Consider the following 21,384-nt stretch of genomic DNA (forward strand, 5'->3'; position numbering starts at 1 on the left):
GCCCGTGTAGCCAGGCTGTCTGGAAACTCACAATGTAGCCAATAATGGCCTTGAAATTCTGATCCAACCTTGAACGTCTTCCAACTTCCTGATTGCTGGGATTACAAGAATTCACACACACACACACACACACACACACACACACACACACACACACACGCATACACACTTGTGATTTTACTCCTTAAAAGGGGCTCAAGAAAAAGACTCTCAGGGCTAGTCTCTCTCTTTAACCTGATTTAGGAGGCGGTCCCTGGTCAGCTCTTGTGTGTACCCCAAAAAAATCAAGCTTGCTTCAAATTTGTCCCAAAATTGTGATAGTTGTCTTCTTCTCACCTGGCAGGGTTAACGGACCTCACTAACTCTGGCTGGCCTGGAACGCTTAGAGACCCACTTGCTTCTGCCTCTTCTTAAGAGCTGGGTCCTAAAAAATTTGGATTAAATACACAGATGTTGGGGTGGTGGAGGGGGATGCTGTGATCGGGATACACAGTAAATTTAAAAAAGAAATTATTGGAAAAAAACAAAACAAAACAAAACGAAAAAACCACGCAGACATTAGGCCAAGCATGGTGGAACACACCTTTTAGCCCAGCACTGCAGAGGCAGGAGGATCTCTGTCAGTTCAAGGCCAGCCTGGTTTACATATCGAGTTCCAGGACTGTCAGGGATACATAATGAGACCCTGTCTCAAGACACTGGAAAAACGCATTGAGGTGGGGAATGGGGGAAAAACCTGTAATCCCAGCATGGGAAGATGAAGGGGCACGGTGGGAGGTGGAAGTCCTTTTCCCAAAGTCTGGCATTCAGACAAAAGCCCATATTCCTTTAGGAGCTTGAAGACAGTACCTACTTGCTAAAAGGAGTCATTGTTATCATCTCTGGCAAAAGGTGTAGCTCTCCATTAATATAGGACTGAGGTGTGAAGTTATCCTCTAGGCCCCTCAGTCCCTACTCACAGGTCCCCCTGCAGCTCACAGGCTCCTCTCTTCCAGGTACTCAGCCCCATATAACCCTGGAGATCCATCCATCCACATCATACAGATCATCCACAGTCCCCCCCAACCTCCATCCCCCCACCTCCATCCCACCCCCCCCCCCCTGCTTCTCTCTGCTTTCCCAAGAGACAGGCTTGAATTTTGAAATAAACTTTTCCTTTTATCCCCTATGGAGCAGCTTATTTTGATTTCTTTGCTGTACCCATTTCTTCCCATTGGAAGCCAGCCTCACCTAGAACTAACTCTACATAGTAAGTTTTAGGCCAGCCAGGGATCTATAGCAAGGCACTGTCTTAAAATAAAAAGCTAGACATAGCGAAGAACATGACATTTAGAGAGGTACACCCCATTCCATAGTAAATTACCTTAACCAAAAGTGACAAGACTAAGGATTTAGGTCACCTGCCAATTTGGTTCCTTGACCACACATTAGCACTTGTCTGGCATGGAGATTTTCTGAAGGCTTATTTCTTCAACAGTTCTTTTTACTGTGCATCTAATAAGTGTATCTGCCCCAAATCTCATTACATTCTAGTTGGCATTTCTCCAATTTAATATCTAGGAAGTGTATCAATGTTTTATAAAGCATTGTGTTGTAATATAACTTGTACTTTGGGGTGTTTTTTTTATTGGTTTTTAATTTTTAAAAATTTACTTTTTTAACTAATTGGAAATCTTTATCTTATTACCAAACACTTATCTACATTATCATTATTAATAGCTTCACATGTTTCTCTTAATATTAATGTATTTAATATCCCATTCAAATTCCTAATTCAAGCTATTTAAAAATTTTTCGTGTGTATTACAACACGGACAGAAAAAATGAAGAATGTAAATAAAAATATGCATTCATTTCATTTGAAAAATTTTAATGATATACATGTGTTGGTATTTGTCTGCATGTCTGTCCGCGCATGTGAGTGCTTGTTGCTGGCGCAGGTCAGAATAGAGCATCAGACTTCCTGTGACTAAACATACAAGTAGCTGTGAGCCACCATCTGAGAGCAGGTTCTCCGGACAGGCAGCCAGTGCTCTTAAAAACGGAGCCATCTCTTTAGCCCAACCTTTAGTTTCTGACCCTCAAACCTCCGCCTCCAGAGTTCTGGGATTACAGGCGAGTGCTTTACATAGTGCTGGGAACTGAAGCCACAACTTTCATGCTAATTGGGAAAGTACTCTATCGACTGATCTACATTCCCAGCACCGTTTGGGGGAGAAAAAAAAAAGACCTGTTTGAAAAGAAAATTTTGTAAGTTTTTTTTTTCTTTAAAATCTTATTTAAAGTAGTTCTTGGAGATCATCTTACACGTGAGAATGAATTCACAAGTAAAGCAATGTGGCGGCAGTGAGAATAATTTTTAAAACTTGTAATTTTACAAAGGAGAAAGTACGAGTTCCTCACTGAACCGATTTTCAAGCTATGTCTTCTGCAGTTATTCGAGAGCGTCGGACACTCCGCCCATTCTCAGCATCTCGAGCGCGATCCCTGACCTCTGCCTCAACAAGTTCTCAAGGTACCAAACCCTGGCTCCACACGGTCACGAGTATGGACCGGACTCGTAGTAGCGACGTACCGGATGTGTGTGTGTGGAAGTGACCGAAGTCAACTCACGAATGATTGGCTCTCCGGAATACGCCTTAGCCTCCTTTTGCTTGCCACTGGTTGCGTGTTTTGTCTATTTGAACAATCCCCGCCCCCGAGAAGCCGGTCCCAAAGCTCCAATTCTTCATTATTATTGGTGGATGTTCCTCCCTGTCTGCGTTGTTGGCCCGTTGATTGGTTTAGGGCTTAAGATCCCGCCCTCCCCACCTCCCGGGCCTAGAAGACAGCGGGGAAGGCGGGTGGTGAGGCTGGGGGCCTGAAGCGGCGGTACCGGCTCAGGCGGCTGCAGCTGAGGCGGTGGCCGAAGCCGCGCGGTGAGTCTGGGGCCTGGAGTCGAGCTCCTGCGGCTGGCGGGACGCCCAGACTCACGGCCAGTGTGGGCCGTGCTGGGGGAGGCCCGGGAAGCCGCCTGTCTGGACCGTACAGCGCCCCAGCACCAGCCCCGCGCCCTCGGGGATACCCCTAGGCCAGGGGATCTACTCCGGGCTTACCGTGGCGCATTTAGGTCTCTTTTTCGGTCCCAGGACCTGGAACTCCAGACCCACTTACAGACGGTGGAGCCTGTCCGTGGGAGCTCCAGTTTCGGGCTCAGCCCCCTGCACTTTACCACGGAGACCTGCCAGGGACCCCATACCTCCTCGCCCACGCAGGGTCGGCCTCAGGGTCACGCCCTCGTTTCACGTTTTAACCTTTCAACTCGAATTCCCCTAGGGCGTCACCAAAACCTTTGGGATTTGTGACAAATAGTTACTTTGAATCCAGCCCGGGGCAGTTGGCTTGTGGGAGAACCTTCAAGTGACTGTCCAGTTACTGACGTGATGAGACTAGAAAGTCCAAGTCAGCCGCCTTCCCGCTGCCTCGTGTGCGTACACACACTCAGTGGTGGTTTCTTCCTCCCTAAAAAGGTTCAGTTCCCTTTCTAGTGTTTTAGTCCCTCAGCAGTGTGGCGTTTGAGAGCTTTTTCAAGACTATTTACTTATTGTGTTTTGTGTTTATCCCCAACCCCAGTATGACCTTGAATTTCTTGCCTCTACCTCAGTGCTGGGCTTAAAGATGTGTGACATCGTTCCTTGGCTATGCGGTGGTGGGGACTGAACCCAGGTTTCTGTGCACGTTTGGCTGTGTCTTACAGATTTCATTCAAAACCAGAGTGCTTCGGGAATTGTTTTTGTTTTTTAGTATAATCGGGCAAGATAGGTGTATGCTGTTGCCATGGCATAGTGGGCTGCCCCCCCCCCCCATTTTTTCTATGGCCACTTTATGTCTCCCTGGATTGTAAACTTATTGAAGGAACAAACAGCACATAATTGAAAAATGAGTGATGGCGTTTAACTCACAGTTTGTGTTGCCACTTCCTGTAAGGCGTGTGTGTGTGTGTGTGTGTGTGTGTGTGTGTGTTATATGAAATGGTGCGCTACTGGTATATATCCTTTTGTATGATTTAAGTCCTGCCTACCTTGCTTTTAATGTCAAACAGCATAAATGGTTGCTATACTTTATCGCATAGCAAATAACAACAAGGAAAAGAAACCTGTTAATGTGAAGCACAAACTAAGGGTCTCTCCATGTTATTTATTGACGGGGTGCTATGCAAGCCGTGGTGTACACATGGAAGTGAGGACAAATTATAGGAGTTAGTTCTTTTCTTCACCTTGTTGGTCCCAGGGATCAAACTGGGTCATCAGATTTAGCAGCAAGCTCCTTTCCTCAGTGAGGCATTCCCCACCCCCCCTGCCCCCCGTATATTCTGCCCACCCTTTGTAGACGCTACAGGTCCCAAAGCCACGGATGAGAAGAGCCGGGTGCCGGTGCTGTCTGCGGCTGTCCCACGCTGTACACCAGCCTGCAGCCACATGTGGCTGGTGAGGTTTGAGGGATACAGACTGAGAGAGTTGAATGCTAGATTTCAGAAGCTTGGCCTCAAAAGAACAAGGAAGATAGTGAGATAAGTTTTTATATCCATAAAACACCAAAATGAGTCTGAGCTATATGACCATTAGAAAACTTAAAATCACATGGGGGCTGGCAATATCCCAGCACTTAAGAGCTGTTCGTCCTGTGGACCCAGTTGGTTCCCAGTGCTCTTGTCAGACCAATCACACCTGCCTGCGACTCCTGCCTCCGGGGATCTGACGTCCTCTTCTGGGCTTCGAAGGCATCTGCACATATGTGGTATACACTCAGACAGACATGCATACGTAAAACAAAACAGCACAAAATTACCTACATGACTTGTATTATATTTCTGTTGGGTAAGGCTTCTGTAGACTAGTCCACACACTCCTGCAAATGGCAGTCTGAGGAGGGGAGAAATCTTGCCTTCGCTCTCTCTACCGCCCTGCTTCTGGTGCCTGACTTTAGGCCATATCTGCAGTAGTTATAACGGCAGAGAAGAGCTGTGTGCTGCACTTCCAGAAACACTTAAACGTGTCAATCCTCACCTTAACCCATGGGTTAGGTGCTCACTCCTTCTATTAAGGTGCCATGGAAACTGGGGGATCTTCAGTGTCTCCCTTAAGGAATGTAACTTTGCCTTGGGATTCAAGCCCAGGTAGTTTCTGGAGTCCCGTACCTGGCACGAATGAGTGGAAATCTGTGTTAGGAGTTAAGACCACAGAGAAATTTATTAATATAGTTTATAGAATATTAAAGTATGGGGCTGAGGATGGAGCTCAGTTTTGATAGAATGCTTGCAGCGTGCACAGAGCTCAGCTTGGAATCCCAGCACCCTTGAAGGCCCAGCTTGGTGGTGGAAGCAGGTGGTTCCAGGCTGTCAGCTGGAGTGAGTTTAAGGTCACACTGGGATATAAGACTAACTTAAGAAAGAAAAAGATTTTTTAATGGGGCCAGCAAGATGGCTAAGTAGGCAAAGGTGCTTGCTGCCAAGATTGACAGCCTGAGTTTTATCTCTGGGATCCACATAGAGGGAAGAGACAACTCCTGCAAGTTGTCTTCTCACCTCACGTGTGCATGTACACACACACAAATAAATAAATGAAAATTATTTTCTTCAATTTGAAAAATCCTTATGTATAGAAGTAACACTTACAATAGCCTGTATTGTCTGTGAGGCTCACTGCCTCCATTTGCTAACCTTGGTCTAGTACTGGAAGCTTCTACCCTCATACAATCTAATCTGGGCCTAGAATATTTTCAGTCTAGCTCTTTCTGATCTCTGGTTGGCTGGTTCAACTCAGCTGTTGGGGCTGAAGCTCTTCTCCTAGCTGACTGATTCGATCTGGCTTCTCTCAGCCTCTCCTGAACTAAGGCTAGCAATGTTTTCTAATCCTCTGGCTCATCCCTGTTCTCTTGCCCGTTCTCTCTTCAGTCTGTGAGAAACTCTCATTTCCCTCTCTGCTGTGTGGTCTCCATGAACTCTACTGTGTTCCTGAACTGTGCTCTTCCTCCCATACTGTCTGTCTCTCCCTAAAGTAGATTCCCTTTCCTCTCTTCTCGTGAGAGTTGGGCATATCCTATTCTGTCAGATCTTTCTCTGATTTGTTACTTTATCTGCCTCTCAATTAGACATCACTGTCAAACATGGGTGCTTCCTTCTGCGCACTAACTTAACCTTCATTGTTTAGGATTAAAGTACTCACTTTAGTACTTGAAAAGTATTCACTTCACCAACCAAGTACAGTAGTATTACTCACTACTAAGTATGTCTGTGTCCAACCAGAGGGTTTAAAGGTGTATACTAAGGGCTGAGCCACACCATCACTAGAAACAGGTTCAAATAACCTGTAACAATATTGAATGACATTCTTCCCCAAAGAACCCCAGGGCAAGATGCTTGGGACAGGCCCTGCCGCGGCCACCGCCAGTGCTGCCACATCTAGCAACGTGAGCGTTCTGCAGCAGTTCGCCAGTGGACTGAAGAGCCGGAATGAGGAGACCAGGGCCAAAGCAGCCAAGGAGCTCCAGCACTATGTCACCATGGAGCTCCGAGAGGTTGGTCTTCAAGAGGTGGTTTGGGGTCGGTCTTGAGGGTACCATGGCTGGTGTGCCATCTCTGGTTTAGATTGCCACTGTAGCTCAGTATTTGAGAAGACACTGGCTTTCATTCCTTTGCAGCAATTGCACATTTCTGGAATATTGTTTGTGTGTATGGTCTCGGGTCAGCTGTTTATTTTGTATGAATTTTTTTTCCTATCATCAGCCCTTTGGTCCTCTGTCTTGCACAGTGGTTGGGATAGATCTGGAGAGTTGATAAGTCTGAAAACTTCCCAAACAGACCACAGTTGAGGTCAGAGCCACTGACCTACTCACCTGTGTCACACTGGTGTTAGGGTTATTTTAAGACAAGCTGCTCTCTGCTGTAGAGTAGAGAATCAGTAAGCTGTTGTTAAAGAAACAGGAGTCATGTGATTAGTTGTTCTTCCCTTTAAAGCTATGGAAATGGGCTATCGCCTTGTCTTTGGTTTGACCTGTGCCTGCCACCGCTCCATCTGAATCTCACGCACCAGCTCCCTACTGCCTTCCCAGGGGTACTGGTACACAAATCTATTCTGTGCACATCTTCCCTTGCAGATGAGTCAGGAGGAGTCCACTCGCTTCTATGACCAGCTGAACCATCACATTTTTGAACTGGTTTCCAGCTCAGATGCCAATGAGAGGAAGGGTGGCATCTTGGCCATTGGTAAGGACAGCCTCTGGTAGCAGCACCTGTTAGGGACACCGGTGCTTACGTCCTCCATCAGCGCTTGTTAAAGGAGTAGCATCCAGTTCCTCTGTAGTCAAAATGAGTTTTAAGGCAAAACTCGCTGTTAGATGTGACAACTGAGTCTCAGAACTGGTGACTTCTGTGGCCAGTTTGCCAGGGCGAAGCTAGAAGCCAGCTTTTCACTCTTCCACCCTAGGTGGCCTTTGGCAGGTTTGGCCACAGAGCAGAGCAGAATTTGACACAGTGGGACTCATGGATGCAAAAGTAGAAATGCATGCTGTTTGCCCAAGGATTGGCCAGAAGACCTGTGAATTGTTGCTCGGTCTTAAGATTGAGATACACAGAGTATTAAATGGGATTATTTTGATATAAGTACATAGTTCCAGAACAAAAATCCAATCTGCTGGTTCAAATGAAAAACTGCCTTCTTCCATATAGAAATGTACTGAGAGCAGGGTAAGGCCTCGTGCATTCCAGAGCACGCAACATGGTCACCTTTGCTTTCTTTTCCAGCCAGCCTCATAGGAGTGGAAGGTGGGAATTCCACCAGAATTGGCAGATTTGCCAACTACCTTCGGAACCTCCTTCCCTCAAGTGACCCAGTTGTCATGGAAATGGCATCTAAAGCCATTGGCCGCCTTGCTATGGCTGGGGACACTTTCACTGCAGAGTATGTGGAGTTTGAAGTGAAGCGGGCCTTGGAGTGGCTGGGTGCCGACCGAAATGAGGGCCGGAGACACGCAGCGGTGAGTACCCACGGGACGGAGCCAGCCAGGGCTGGGAGCAGTGGGGCCTCGCTCTGTGTGATGCTTCCTTCTGCAGCTTGTCCTGGGAGAAGGATTCCAGGCTGTGAGGTGGGGAAAAGCCCTGATAGTGGCGCCTCAGCGTGGTGGCATTCCCAGCTGCTTCCCGGTTGGTTTCAGGGAACGAGCACAAGCATCAACCCTGGTTACTGGCTCTGTCAGTCACAACTTTGTAGCTTGGCTGCTTTAGCTGAAGGCACTAGTCTTCCCTGAAATGAAAGTATTAACAAAATTGAACATCATGTTTTCGTCCAGTAGCTCTTTATTGACTGTACTGGATGGCAGGCATGGTTCTCCGCTTGTTTGTTAGTTCGGTGTTTAAGAATCAGGCTCCTGCCTGTCCTGAGTGTCTAGATGGTGTCAGCATTCTGTGCGAAGCATGAGATGCTTGGTTGGGCTTCCTTTACCTCTCCTGGGGCCGGGCTTCGTTTTTCCTTTAGGGAGATGCTTTAGGATGACGGGAGTGTCCTAAGAGAACAAAAGTCCTGCTAGGAGTTAAGAGTTCTGTTTGCCCTTCCCTCCCAGGTCCTTGTTCTCCGTGAGCTGGCCATCAGCGTCCCCACCTTCTTCTTCCAGCAAGTTCAGCCCTTCTTTGACAACATTTTTGTGGCTGTGTGGGACCCCAAGCAGGCCATCCGGGAAGGAGCTGTGGCTGCCCTTCGTGCTTGTCTGATTCTCACCACGCAGCGGGAGCCGAAGGAGATGCAGAAGCCTCAGTGGTACAGGGTGAGGAGGTGGCTCCACAGTAGCTGCTGGCAAAGCACGGTGTCATCAAGAGTCAAAGCTGGGCACAGAGCAGGGCCTGGCACAGCTTTCTTCTGTTCACTGTGAATCCGTAGTCACTGTATTGTGCTCTCTTAGTACAGAGACAGTGGTAGTCACACCATTGTTTCATGCATCTCTAAGAATAAAAGTGTGGCATTTAGACTGCAGTTAGAGGCCTCTAGCTGTGGTGACATACCTCTAATCCCAGCGTCTGTCTGTGTCCTTAGTGCTGACATTATGGACATAGACCACCACGTCCAGTTCTATGCCATGCTGGGTCTTGAACCCAGAGCTTTGTGTGTGTTAGGTAAGCACTGCCAACTGAACTACAGGCCCAGCCTCCGGACGTGTCTTTTAAAGGTTGATAATTGACCATGTCAGTATTGATGTTGGCACAAGGCACCAACAGGCACTGGGTGCCACCAAACCTCTGGATAGAGAAGGCAAGCCTGTGTTTTCTACCTTGAACACTAGGTAATAAAGGCATTCTCTATACTTAGCACACGTTTGAAGAAGCAGAGAAAGGTTTTGATGAGACCCTGGCCAAAGAGAAGGGTATGAATCGAGATGACCGAATCCACGGGGCCTTGCTCATCCTCAACGAGCTGGTCCGAATCAGCAGCATGGAAGGAGAGGTGAGGAACTGCGTCTGGGGAGCCTAGGCTCCTGTGCCTGCCTATGAGCAGGCAGGGAAGGCCCTGTCCTCTCGGGTCAACAGACTAGATCGTTTCAGGTACCAGAAAGTCCTGTGAACCATGAAGCAGGCGGTAAGATGGGTCTGGGGTTGGAAGGGTAAACGGAGGATCAGGGATGCCCTCCCTAAAGTGGTGCGTCTGAGTGGGGCTGCAGGTTGTGAGTGAGGCTGGGAACTGTGTTCTAGGTAAGAGGTTTTGAGGTGGGAGAGAGTGTGATGTGGGAGGATGGCTGGGGTATTGTGAGCAAAGGAAAAGGGGGAGACGGTGTCAGAAGTGGGGCCCAGTTAATATGCTTACTGTTTGTGGTCAGCAGTGTTTTCTACTTGCAGCACTGATATTCGTGGTGTGCATGTGGGAATCATGGGGGGCTATGGATTTCTGACACCTCTGGCTGTTTGTGGGAACAGATGTGTGGAGAGGTGGGAATGAGGTCAGGGAGTTAAGTGTTGTTTAGTCAGCTTAAAGGTGGAAGGATTTGCAGCCTATGAGAGAACACAGGAAGGCCTGAATGCTCAAAAGAGAAGCGGCACTGCATGTCTCTTTGTCTTCATGTGAAACCACTATGAGGTTCTTAAACCAACGTGGGCCATCAGAGCAGGCTTGTGTCACCCAGGAGCAGGCAGGCTACAACATCTGCCTTCTGTTGTTGGCTATGAGCAATCCCTGTGTCCATGGCACAGGGCTGGGGATGGAACTCTGAGCAGCACCAGGGCCTCTTGATCGGTTAGGCTCCTGTGGCTGAGGTCACATTCTGGTGGCTGCCACAGAAGGCCCCTGGAATAGTTTGGCTGGCTTCAGTTAGAGGTAGTGAACACAGATGCTTGCTGAGGAAAAAGGATTCAGATGTTGGAGGAAAACTCCCATCTGTGAGACTTCCTGTGAGGGTCTGTTGTGTGGAAGTTCACCGCTGGGTTCCCTGACAGTGGTTGGTTGGTAATCACATGGAGAGAGTAATAGTGGGTGTTTGGCTCCACCTGTGTCTGCTGTGTGACTCACAAGCCTCCTGCTCCTTCCTTTCATGGTGCTTTCCCCATTTTTCTGGATTTGAGATGTTTCTAAATGCACTAAAGTGCCCAGAGCGGCCCACTTCCTGGGACGTGGTGTAAATGGTAGCACTCTGAGTTCTCTTGTAGTCCAGGTAGTTCTGGGCTTTGGTTTCCTTCTGGTGAAACAAGAATGTCACCTAACACATAAAGATGTTGGTACTACGTGGCATGGTTCTCACAGAGGCGCTTTGTGAACTATAAAGAACCTCCTAAAACAGGGTGATAACTTCATCCTGTGTTCTCTCACTCAGCGGGTATCGTTAACAGAACCCAGTGTGCAGGAGCCACAGAGAACCCTAAGACTAGAACAAAGAGCACTGAACAGGAAGGGTCACACTCTAGAGGAGAGGCAGACAGAGCCCATGCAGATAGAGATACACTGTGACAAGCTGTGTCTGTGCTGTGGAGTGGAGAGAGCCCAGATGGCTGTCTGCACACGGCTGAGGGAGATAAGCAGAGCCTTGCCGGTGTCTAGGGAAGAGAGAACACTCTGGGCAGCTGGTGGACCCATGTGCACTGCCATGGCAGAGTAGCGAGAATGCCCCGAGCCTGATCAGATGAGCAAAAGCTACGGGAACATCTGGTCTCAGGGTGCAGGAAGCCATTGAGTCCCCTTTGTGTGCATTGGGATGCTAATTGTAGATTTTAAAAAGAAGAATAACTTTTAAAAACCTTCTTAGTTTTGCCTTATCTACCTGTGTGTAGAGATGCGCACATTTACACATGGGAATGAGGAAGCTATAGGTTGGTGTTGAGTGTCTTTAAAACTGCACTTTCTACAAGGTCTCTCACTGAACCTAGAGCTCAACAGTTCAGCAAGACCAGCTGCCCAGTGTGATCTGGAGCTCCTGTCGTGACCTCCCCAGCACTAGCCGAGGGAAGCCACGCCCCGCTTGCTCTATGGGTGCCGGGCTTCTGAGCTGAGGTCCTCCTGCTTTTGCAGTGAGCACTTTACCGACTGAGCTGTCTGTTTCCCTAGCCCGTAGGCATGGCTTTTGACTGATGTGAGCCTCAGTGTTGAGAAGGGATTATTAGAGGGTCAAGGGCTGAAGCTCTAAATTTTATTAAGAGGAAACCGCAAAGCCGCCACATGTCCCAGTCAGCAGGTAAAAAGACTCTTGTGAGGTCTGATGAGCTGAGTTCAGTTCCCAGCTCCCACAGCTGTCCTCTAACCACATGCACACGCAGACTAATACATTTAAAGGGGGAGCGTGGCCATCTTGGCAGGGATTCTTGTGGCTCTCCATGGAGCTGTCGATGTGTAAGAAGGGGCTGGGTTCTGTATTTGAGATTTGAGATTAGAAGGAAGAGAAGTCAGAGTGTCTGGTTTTGTAACTGTGAGAATGGAGTTGCTTTGTGCTAAGATATGGAAGCAGGCAAGGAAACCGGTATTTTTGAGTGTGTTAAATTTAAGGTGCTTCTTGAGCACTTGAGTGACCAGGTGAGTGACCTACTGAGTAGTTTTAGGGAGAGATCTGGTTAAGAGAAATGAATGGGGTGGACACTAATTCAAGTCCTGAGACAGGGCGAGAACCACGTATGACCTACCTGGTGTAGATGGGAAGAGGTGGGGTCTGGGAACCTGAAGTTGACAAATGAGGAGCAACCAGGGAGGCGGGAGCAGGACAGAGTGGGGCTCACGCAAGGGATCAGCATATCAGATGCTGCAAATAGTCACATGAGATGAGGACTCAGAGGTGACTCTTGGAGCCTTCCTGGAAATGCAAGTGTCTGTGCCAAGAAGAGCTGGGGACTATTGGAGGAAGAGGCCGGTCGATTCCCTCAGCTGCAGAGAGACCAGCATGTCAGGCACCTTGTTCTACACCAGCCCAGGACGGGCGTTCTGAGAAAATGATTTGCCTGAGTTTCTACTCAGCTTCAGGGAAGAAGTTAGGGTGTTCTTAGCCGGGTGGCAGCATATACCTTCACCTTCGCAGCGGTTTGCAATCCAGCCTTCCTGAGCACAGCAGCAAATACTCGGTAGTAGGAATTCCAGGCAGGCTGCCGGCTCGGCTTTCTATTTTTATCCAAGAAAGGTAGACTTTGTTTACCTTTTTACCTTGCTCAGTAAAAAGTAGTCTTCTGCCTGTTAGAGCAGGACCTAGTCCTCTAAGGCTCTAGAAAGTAGTAGTCCAGAGAAGAGTGGCCCTCCACTGTCAGGTAGCCACTCCTCAGGGCTGGGCAGTGGATTACTCGGTACACTCACTGCGCCTAGGGCAAAAGCCTCTCAGAAGCAGAGTGACCTTTCTTTCCTCCCCTGCGCACGTAGCGTCTGAGAGAAGAGATGGAGGAGATCACGCAGCAGCAGCTGGTGCACGACAAGTACTGCAAAGACCTGATGGGCTTTGGGACCAAGCCTCGGCACATCACCCCCTTCACCAGCTTCCAGGCTGTGCAGCCCCAGCAGTCGAACGCCTTGGTGGGACTGCTGGGGTACAGCTCCCACCAAGGCCTGATGGGATTCGGGACTTCCCCCAGCCCTACCAAGTCCACTCTGGTGGAAAGCCGCTGTTGCAGAGACTTAATGGAAGAGAAATTTGATCAGGTAAATGGCAAAAGGGCCTTCCTTGTTCCCCCAAGCCCACACCTCCCTCTCCTCGGCCAACCCTGTATCCTTGCTCTCTCAGGTGTGCCAGTGGGTGCTGAAATGCAGGAGCAGCAAGAACTCACTGATCCAAATGACAATCCTTAATCTTTTGCCCCGCTTGGCTGCATTCCGACCGTCTGCCTTCACAGGTGAGGCTGTCCTCTGAAGACATTCCCTCTCAAAAGAATCTCAAACAGGGATGCAGGCGGTGGTCCAGAGAGTCAGGTCTGCCTCTCATTGGAGCAATGCTGACATAGGGCTAGCCTCTGGTCCCTTTGCCTCCTGTCCAGTTTCTCCAGTTTCTTTTAAGAGACCTAGCAGTAGTGGAAGTGTCTTAACAGTCAGGCATGGTGGCACGCTGGTAATTCCAGCCTCTGGAGGCAGAGGCAGAAGAATTAAGAATTCAGTGCTATCCTTGATTACAAAACAAGTTTGGGGCCAGCCTGGGCTATATGAAACAGTCTCAAAAAAAAAAAAAAAAAAAAAAACCAACACAAATAATCAATGTGCAATGGAAGATCAGTTCTAGGCCAGGTCATCATGTGTAGACACCAACATAATTTCTTGTGCTGGGTGTGATGGTTCATATCCACACCACAAACTTTGGGAGGCTGGGGGGGGGGCATCTAAAGCTTACATCCAGCCCGGGCCTCAAGAATGAGATCAACAGAAGGGCACTTCAGGTCCATACCATCAGCAGCACCTGTCTGGGGTAGAGCAGGGTTAGTGATCTGCTTTCCTCCATGGTGACCGGTCACCAAGCATCGCCTGTCAGGAAGGCAGTGAGGGTGAGTAAGAGGCGGTTCCACAGGTGGTGGATGGTGAGGTCCCTATGCTGTGCTGGCCTCAGTGGTCAGTAGCTGGTGGCTGTCTGGTCTGGGAGCACAGATCAGGCCTTCCCGTGAGGCCTTCCTGACTGTGTGGCTAGAGACATTTTTCCTTTCCATCACAGTCCTCGGCTCTTGGATGAGCATTCACTGGCCTCAAAGGGGATGGGAAGAGGAAGGTAGGGGAGGGAAAGAAAGAGTATGTAGAAAGAAGAGGACAGGTTATTGACCTCTGTGAAAAGGAAAATAATAATTCCTGCCTCCCAAAATGAATAGCATGTGAGTGCGTGAGCACCTTGTATGGTGCCAGGTTCACAGTGGAAGCCATTATCATAGTGTTACTGCCTCCTGGAGCTACTTCCGATCCATTTTGGAAGTGAGGAGTTACGTATGATACTAATACTCTAGTTGCCTATTTTAGTTAATGTCCCCGCCCGGCTTCCTACTTGGTGAGAGTGTGACCTTGTCTCAAAGGTCTCTTTGTACTTCACTGTAGCATGATGCCTGTGTTTAGTAAGCTTTCAGAACCAAGTCAGAACTAATGGTAGACAGGGAAGGTCAGCCTGACCTTTAGCATGTGCTGTTTCCAGCATGGGTTCTTGCACGCCACCCAAGCCAAGTGAGTGTGCAGGGAGGTCTAGATAGTGTGAAGCAGGCTGGGCTAACAAGTGCAGTGTGTGGCTGAGGACCAGGTGGGCACAAAGACTTGCTGAGCCACAGAAGACATGGAGTGAAGATCAGCCATAAGATCTGAAGTGTCCCTCCTGCCTGCCTGGCACCAGCAGCTCCCCTCTTTCCCAGCAACAGCCACGCCTCTGGGCGGCAGAACTTGAGGGCTCAAAGTCTCTGGTTCCAAAGAAATTTAACAAGTAGGTCAAATTTGATCAAATTTTGGCATGCTGTAGAAACATACCAGGGCGTGCTCAGGGGCTGCCTAGCGGCAGGGTACAAAGACAGAGGCTACTCTTGATGAAGGCCTGTTGCTTTCTTAACCATCACATTAAAGCACATCAGTGACACTCAGTCTGGAGGGTCACCATAGTTGTGTACCTCCATGCTGAAGCACATGCTGCTAAAACTCACCACCTGAACTTCCCAAAGGTGAGGTGAGGGGTCTGGAAATAGCAAAAATACCCTACAAACCAAACCTAAAGAGAACACAAGCTGGGCATAACAACTCGAGCATCAGAGCATTACCCTCTGAGACAGATGGTAAAGACTTGCCACCATGCCTGAGGGCCAGCATCAGTGGCAGAGAAGGAACCAGAGACAGCAGTCAGGAAAGTCCTTTGTTCTGAAATGGGGAAGGGAGTAAAACAAAAAAACAAAAACAAACAAAAAAAAAAAAAAAAACAGCTCCTGGTGCCCAGGAGCATCTATTTTTTTGTGTCCAGGTGTTTTGCCCACATGTTAGTCTGTGCACCACATGAGTGCCTAGTACCTGTGGAAACCAGAAGAGGGTTTTAAATCCCCTAAAACTGGAGTGACAGACAGTTGTGAGCCATTCATTGTGTGGGTGTTGGAAATTGAACTTGGTCCTCATCTTTTCAGCCTCTTTGTGTGTGTGGGGGGGGGGTGTCACCTTATAACTCTGGCTGTCCAGGAACTTCATATAGATCAGGCTGGTCTTGAACTCACAGAAATCCACCAACCTCTGCCTCTCAAGTGCTGGCCCCTTAGCAGTTTTTGAAGAAAAACATGTAATCTTTTCCCAGAGTAGTACTAATGAGGGTCCAGCAAGCTCAGCAGAAAAGGTGCTCGACACTAGCCCTGGTGACCTGAGCGTTACCCCTGGACCCACAAGGTGCAAGGAAAGAACTTGTTCCACGGTTGTTAGCCAGCTTCCACATGCTCATTGGCAAGAACCTCAACACATCTACCCCACACAAATATAATTACTAAAGAATTCGACTAATGGAGACAACTAATGATGCTTTCCAAAAGACATACTTGAGGAGTGATTACTAAGTTTAAAATGTCTTATAAAGTTCATCCTTTAAAACTGAGTGTGGTTGCATACACCTTTAATCCTAGCATATAGGGAGTTCAAGGCCAGCCTGGCATACAAAGCGAGTTCCAAGACAGCAGGAGCTGCTACATAGAGAAACCCCGTCTTGGGGGGGAAAAAGTTTATTCTTTAAATTCTTAGTGTCATTTGAATGCTGGGTAGGGACTGACCTTGGCCTTGTGCTCTTGTCTGTACCAGATACCCAGTACCTCCAGGACACCATGAACCATGTCCTGAGCTGTGTCAAGAAGGAGAAGGAACGGACCGCAGCGTTCCAGGCCCTAGGGCTGCTCTCTGTGGCGGTGAGGTCCGAGTTTAAGGTCTACCTGCCCCGTGTACTTGACATCATCCGAGCAGCCCTGCCTCCGAAGGACTTTGCCCACAAGTGAGCACCTCTTAGGAGTTCACCATGCGACTGCTCAGGTGGAAAGAGAACACAGTGCTTCCACTCATACAGCTTAAGCCCATTCCACACATTGTCACCTCCGAGGCACGGCAGGTGGAGGACAGTCCCTCCACCTGAGGCAGGGACTCACCTTGAGAGCATGTTGGAGGGCAGTGCATTCTCCAGGCTGGCTCTGTTCTCTGGTGTTCAGTCTTCTGTTGATAGACTGCTTGTGAAGGAGCTCCTGGCTGGATGGTCATCTTTTTCCTTAGCTCTGACATGCAACACATCATTCCACCACTGAGTAAAATACAGCAAAGCCGCTGCCATCTTGCCAAATGAGAGGCCTGGGTGATCCTGGGGAGTCAGCGTCAATGGCATTGAGCTTTTACGTTTCCATGTATGTTGTTAAGAGGGTTGCTCTGGTGGAGTCAGATGCCACCCATTCTGAGACCCAGCACTCTCATTATAGGGAGACATTTGTTCCATGGGATACCTATATATTACCCTCGGGTTCCCGATAAACACACCACTCGGTTTGCTTCCCAATGTGTAGTATGGTACCTCTTCCTGAACTCAGGAAAAAAGCCCTCCCATAAGACACAACACTGCCATCTGCTGGAGCTGTCTTTTAAATACATGTACACAGTGTCTGATGGGCTGGATCCTGTAGAATTTTGCAATAATCTCCACATTCATTTGTGGCCAGCCCTGCCTAAATAACTTGTCCTCCTGCCCGCAGAGTAGCTTTGAGGTGGGACATTATGAGAGTCATTATGTCTAACAAAGGCATTCTGTATCTTTGCAGGAGGCAGAAAACCGTGCAGGTGGATGCCACGGTATTCACATGTATCAGCATGCTGGCTCGAGCCATGGGGCCAGGCATCCAGCAGGACATCAAGGAGCTTCTGGAGCCCATGTTGGCAGTGGGCCTGAGGTGTGTGCCAGAGGCCTGTGGCCACCCAGCGTCAGTGATGGGTCTGGCTTAGAAGAGAGGGGAGGCAGGTTATTTGCGTATTAATGAGATAGGCAGGCTAGCTCAGGCTAAGCACACAGATCAGTTATGAATCCCAGTTTTATCACTGGCTCCTGTGTGCTCAGTTCTTCAGCTCTCTCATCTGAGAAAGAACAGTGTATACTGTGCAGGATAGTTGTAAGGGTTAAGTGAGAGCCCTTAGCACAAGGCCTGGCGTAGAGTGTTTAGTACACGCGCATGACCTTTGCTGTTAATCCTGGGAAGTCTGGTTAGCCTCCCAAATCTTCCTTCGTTCCCTCCCTGACGAAATTAGGAGGATGCTCTGCATCTGCCTCTGGGCATGAACTGAGACTGTCTTTGGTGGCTGAACTGCACTGTAGAAGGTCTCTCTGGTGAAAACTAGAAATGTGTAGATTATTCTCAAATTGAAACGAGGCCAAGGTTGTTTAACATTTAAGAAACTTAAGTAGTAATAGGGCTCAGTCCTACTGTCTGGCAGACAGTGTGATGCCCAAGCTGCCTGGTGACATCTGCCTCGCCCTGGCCGCGTGGTTACTGCTTTCCTTCTCCACAGCCCTGCGCTCACTGCTGTGCTCTATGACCTGAGCCGGCAGATTCCGCAGCTGAAGAAAGATATTCAGGATGGGCTTCTGAAGATGCTATCCTTGGTCCTCATGCACAAACCCCTCCGGCATCCAGGCATGCCCAAAGGCCTGGCCCACCAGCTGGCCTCCCCTGGTCTCACCACCCTCCCTGAGGCCAGCGACGTGGCCAGCATCACTCTTGCCCTTCGAACCCTTGGCAGCTTTGAATTTGAAGGTAAGAAATTACAGTGGCTCTTGCCGAGGTGTCAAGGGATGTAGTGGACCTGAGAAAGGGATGAGGGCATCGAGATTCTGAATCTGTAGAGTCTTCACAAGAGGGCACTAGACTCACAGTGGCCCCTCCTTTCCAGGCTTTTCCTGCCTGTGTTTTGTCCTGTGCAAAGGTTTGGGGCAGATGGTGTTAAAAAGCATGTATTGCTTCAGAAAACCAACACATCAGAGGTGAAGACTCAGGATGGCACTCCGCCCCTCCTCGCTGTCCCGCTGACCTGGAGGGGGATTTACTGCTTTAGAATGTTGGGCAGGGGTTTTGGGTGTTCCCATTCCTGTGATGTGTGGTGCAGCTGAGTTTGGAGTCCTGCCCCTGGCAGCGGCGTTCATTCCTCTTCCTTTTCCTTTGCACCTAGGCCACTCTCTGACCCAGTTCGTCCGACACTGCGCAGATCATTTCCTGAACAGTGAGCACAAGGAGATCCGCATGGAAGCAGCCCGCACCTGCTCCCGCCTGCTCACACCCTCCATCCATCTCATCAGCGGCCATGCCCATGTGGTTAGCCAGACGGCAGTGCAAGTGGTGGCAGATGTGCTCAGCAAGCTGCTTGTGGTTGGCATAACAGATCCTGGTAAGTCTGTGGCAGAGCAGTCCTGGGACCCTGGAGCTTGAGGTGTCTCTGCATGATCTGTAGAGACCACCAACGTTAATAATTTATCTCTGCTAAGGCATTAGGCTGGCTCCTGTAGCCTGTTAGCAAAAGATAATCTACTTTTACTTCATTTCTCTTTTATTCCTCTAAATAAATTTTTTAAACGAGGGAACAAAAGATTAGGTGGAAAAGGTGTTTCGGGGTTCTCCCACTCGTTTCACAGTAGTTCTCAACCTGTGGGTCACAATCCCCACGTTCAGGATCAAACAACCCATTCACAGGGGTCGCCCTTTCACAGGGGTCACCTAAGACCAACAGAAAACAGGCATTTACACTATAGTTCATAACAGTAGCAAAATTACAGTTATGAAGTAGCATCAAAAATAATCTTGTGGTTGGGGGTTACCATAACATGAGCTGTATCATGAGCTGTATTAAAGTGTTGTGGTGTTAGGAGGGTTGAGGCGCCACACAAAGGTCACAGCTATGGAGGTAGACACTGGGAATAGGCTGGAGGGATGGGACCCTGAAGAGGTATTCAAAGACTTGTTTGCTCTTGCAGATCCTGATATCCGCTACTGTGTCTTGGCATCCCTGGATGAGCGCTTTGATGCCCACCTGGCCCAAGCAGAAAACTTACAAGCTCTGTTTGTGGCTCTGAATGACCAGGTCTTTGAGATTCGAGAGCTGGCCATCTGCACTGTGGGCCGACTCAGTAGCATGAACCCAGCCTTTGTCATGCCTTTCCTGCGCAAGATGCTCATCCAGGTAATGGGATGACAGGCAGTGAGGGGAAGACCTCCACAGTGAGCTAAGAAGGAAGCACTGAGGACAGGGAGGGAGGAAAGACAGAAACACCTTACCACGTCATGTTTGCACTAAGAGTACATATTTCCCAGCTGTGGGTTACAGTCTGAGTGTGAGCCTGTCATCAGCATGGTGTGAGGTGCTTTTTGGTTCCAGACTCACCTCTCAGGCAGCTTGTCTGTCTCTGTGGCAAGTTTCCAGCGACCCAGTGTCTTAGCTCTCACTGTGTCTGCCGCAGCAGTCTCGGGGCTCCTGCTTGTCATATTCTTGCTACTACTAGACAAGCAGAAGGGCTGCCCATCTTAACATGGCGTGATCTTGCACCATCCTGAGCCACTGCACTTGATCAGGGGTCACTGGCATTTATTCTTAAGTAATGTGAGATGTCTGAGCTCTCTAGAGAGATTCAGGTTGGCCTTTCTGCTGCAATCTGGATCCTGGGTTTTTGTCTTCACTGTATGTTCCTTGGATTCCTGTGAACAGTGCCTGTTCCAATCCTCCTGCATTGCTATGTCCTCCTGCCTCTTTTGAAGTAGACAGGTTGCATAACACGGGAAGAACTTAAGCACAGAAGGCCCATATATGCAACTCACCCTAGAAAAGTGGTATTTATTTGATGTTTGCTGCTGCAAAAACAGCCACTACTGAGCCTACCAGTTCAGACTGTGCTGAGTCTGGCATGGAAATACCTCCTGATGAGAACATGGGTTTGTTCATCCAGTCAGGACTTGATGCTCACCTGCCCACAGTGCTGTGTGCTAGCAGTGTGTCAATGAACAAGCTAGGTGCAGCTTCTGTCATACTCAGCCAGCAGGCCAACTCCGTCCTGATGTTGGAGGATGTGAAATTCCATCACATAAGTCGACCATGTGCTGAACTTAACCCTTGAAACTTGAAAATAAAGAACTAAGAATTTTGCAAATATTTATTATATACTATGCAAGGGAATTGAAAACCAGGGCCTTGTATGTATTTGGAAAATGCTACTACTGAACTTTATCTGTGGCCTTTAAACTCTGAAATAAGGGGAAAATATAGTTTTGATGTGGATCGTCCCAAATTGAAATGTGTGTCTTCATTGAGTGACTTGGCCTTTCCCTGAGGGCTGGGCACTGGGCACTGGTGGATGTCACAGTGTATGAATGACTGACACTAGCCTGGCCTGCACATCTGCTAGTTGTCCTCTGCTTCCTGGGACACGTTCCCTGCAGCCAGCCAGCACCTCACACAGTTGTTCATGTATCGCTAATTTCTTTACCTGCTGTCTTGTGTGACTGGAGGAAACAGGAAATCAGTTACCAAGTCAGCAGCTAAGACAAAGGTCTTAATTCCGCCGGACCCCTATCTAATTGGGCTTTGTGGTGTCTATTTCAAGTGTGCTTACGTTTCTTTTCCTCGGCTGTACCCAGAAGCCCGAGTATGTTGTAGTGTCTACTTGACCTTGAGCTTATTACTCTGATATGTAGTGTTTTAGGGGTGTGGGAACAGGCCCAGCAGCTCTGTTGAGTAGTGGTTAAGACAGGATTCCAAGCACTGCCTTCATGTCTGGGTCACCTGTGGAAATCCGGCTCTCCTTTCTGTCTCACAGCTGTTTTGCAGTCTTTTGATTTCTCTGACGTTACTTATAGAGACTCTTGGTAATTTTGTGTCTGGACAGAGGTTTTTCCTCAGGGGTCTTTAGTCCTTTGTCTGGGAAACCAAAGTCTCAGCTCTGACTGGTGTTTCTTCTCCATTACTGCAGGGCTTCTTA

At 48.7% G+C, this 21,384-nt stretch overlaps 1 protein-coding gene across 1 annotated transcript in view; it reads left to right on the forward strand.

Annotated features, from left to right (window-relative positions):
• Positions 1 to 2,828: 2,828 nt before the first annotated feature.
• MTOR (mechanistic target of rapamycin kinase) overlaps positions 2,829 to 21,384 on the forward strand; it is a 107,779-nt gene continuing 89,223 nt past the window's right edge. The window contains exons 1-13 of the mRNA XM_080921177.1: positions 2,829 to 2,918; positions 6,380 to 6,555; positions 7,135 to 7,243; positions 7,781 to 8,013; positions 8,596 to 8,796; positions 9,336 to 9,470; positions 12,846 to 13,121; positions 13,204 to 13,312; positions 16,197 to 16,383; positions 17,192 to 17,320; positions 17,934 to 18,178; positions 18,591 to 18,806; positions 19,390 to 19,595. Coding sequence (XP_080777303.1) covers positions 6,394 to 6,555; positions 7,135 to 7,243; positions 7,781 to 8,013; positions 8,596 to 8,796; positions 9,336 to 9,470; positions 12,846 to 13,121; positions 13,204 to 13,312; positions 16,197 to 16,383; positions 17,192 to 17,320; positions 17,934 to 18,178; positions 18,591 to 18,806; positions 19,390 to 19,595 — 2,208 coding nt within the window. The 5' untranslated portion in view covers positions 2,829 to 2,918; positions 6,380 to 6,393. The remainder of the gene's footprint in view (positions 2,919 to 6,379; positions 6,556 to 7,134; positions 7,244 to 7,780; positions 8,014 to 8,595; positions 8,797 to 9,335; positions 9,471 to 12,845; positions 13,122 to 13,203; positions 13,313 to 16,196; positions 16,384 to 17,191; positions 17,321 to 17,933; positions 18,179 to 18,590; positions 18,807 to 19,389; positions 19,596 to 21,384) is intronic.

This window comes from Micromys minutus (genome assembly GCF_963924665.1).
Source record: "Micromys minutus genome assembly, chromosome: 9".
Classification (NCBI taxonomy): domain Eukaryota; kingdom Metazoa; phylum Chordata; class Mammalia; order Rodentia; family Muridae; genus Micromys; species Micromys minutus.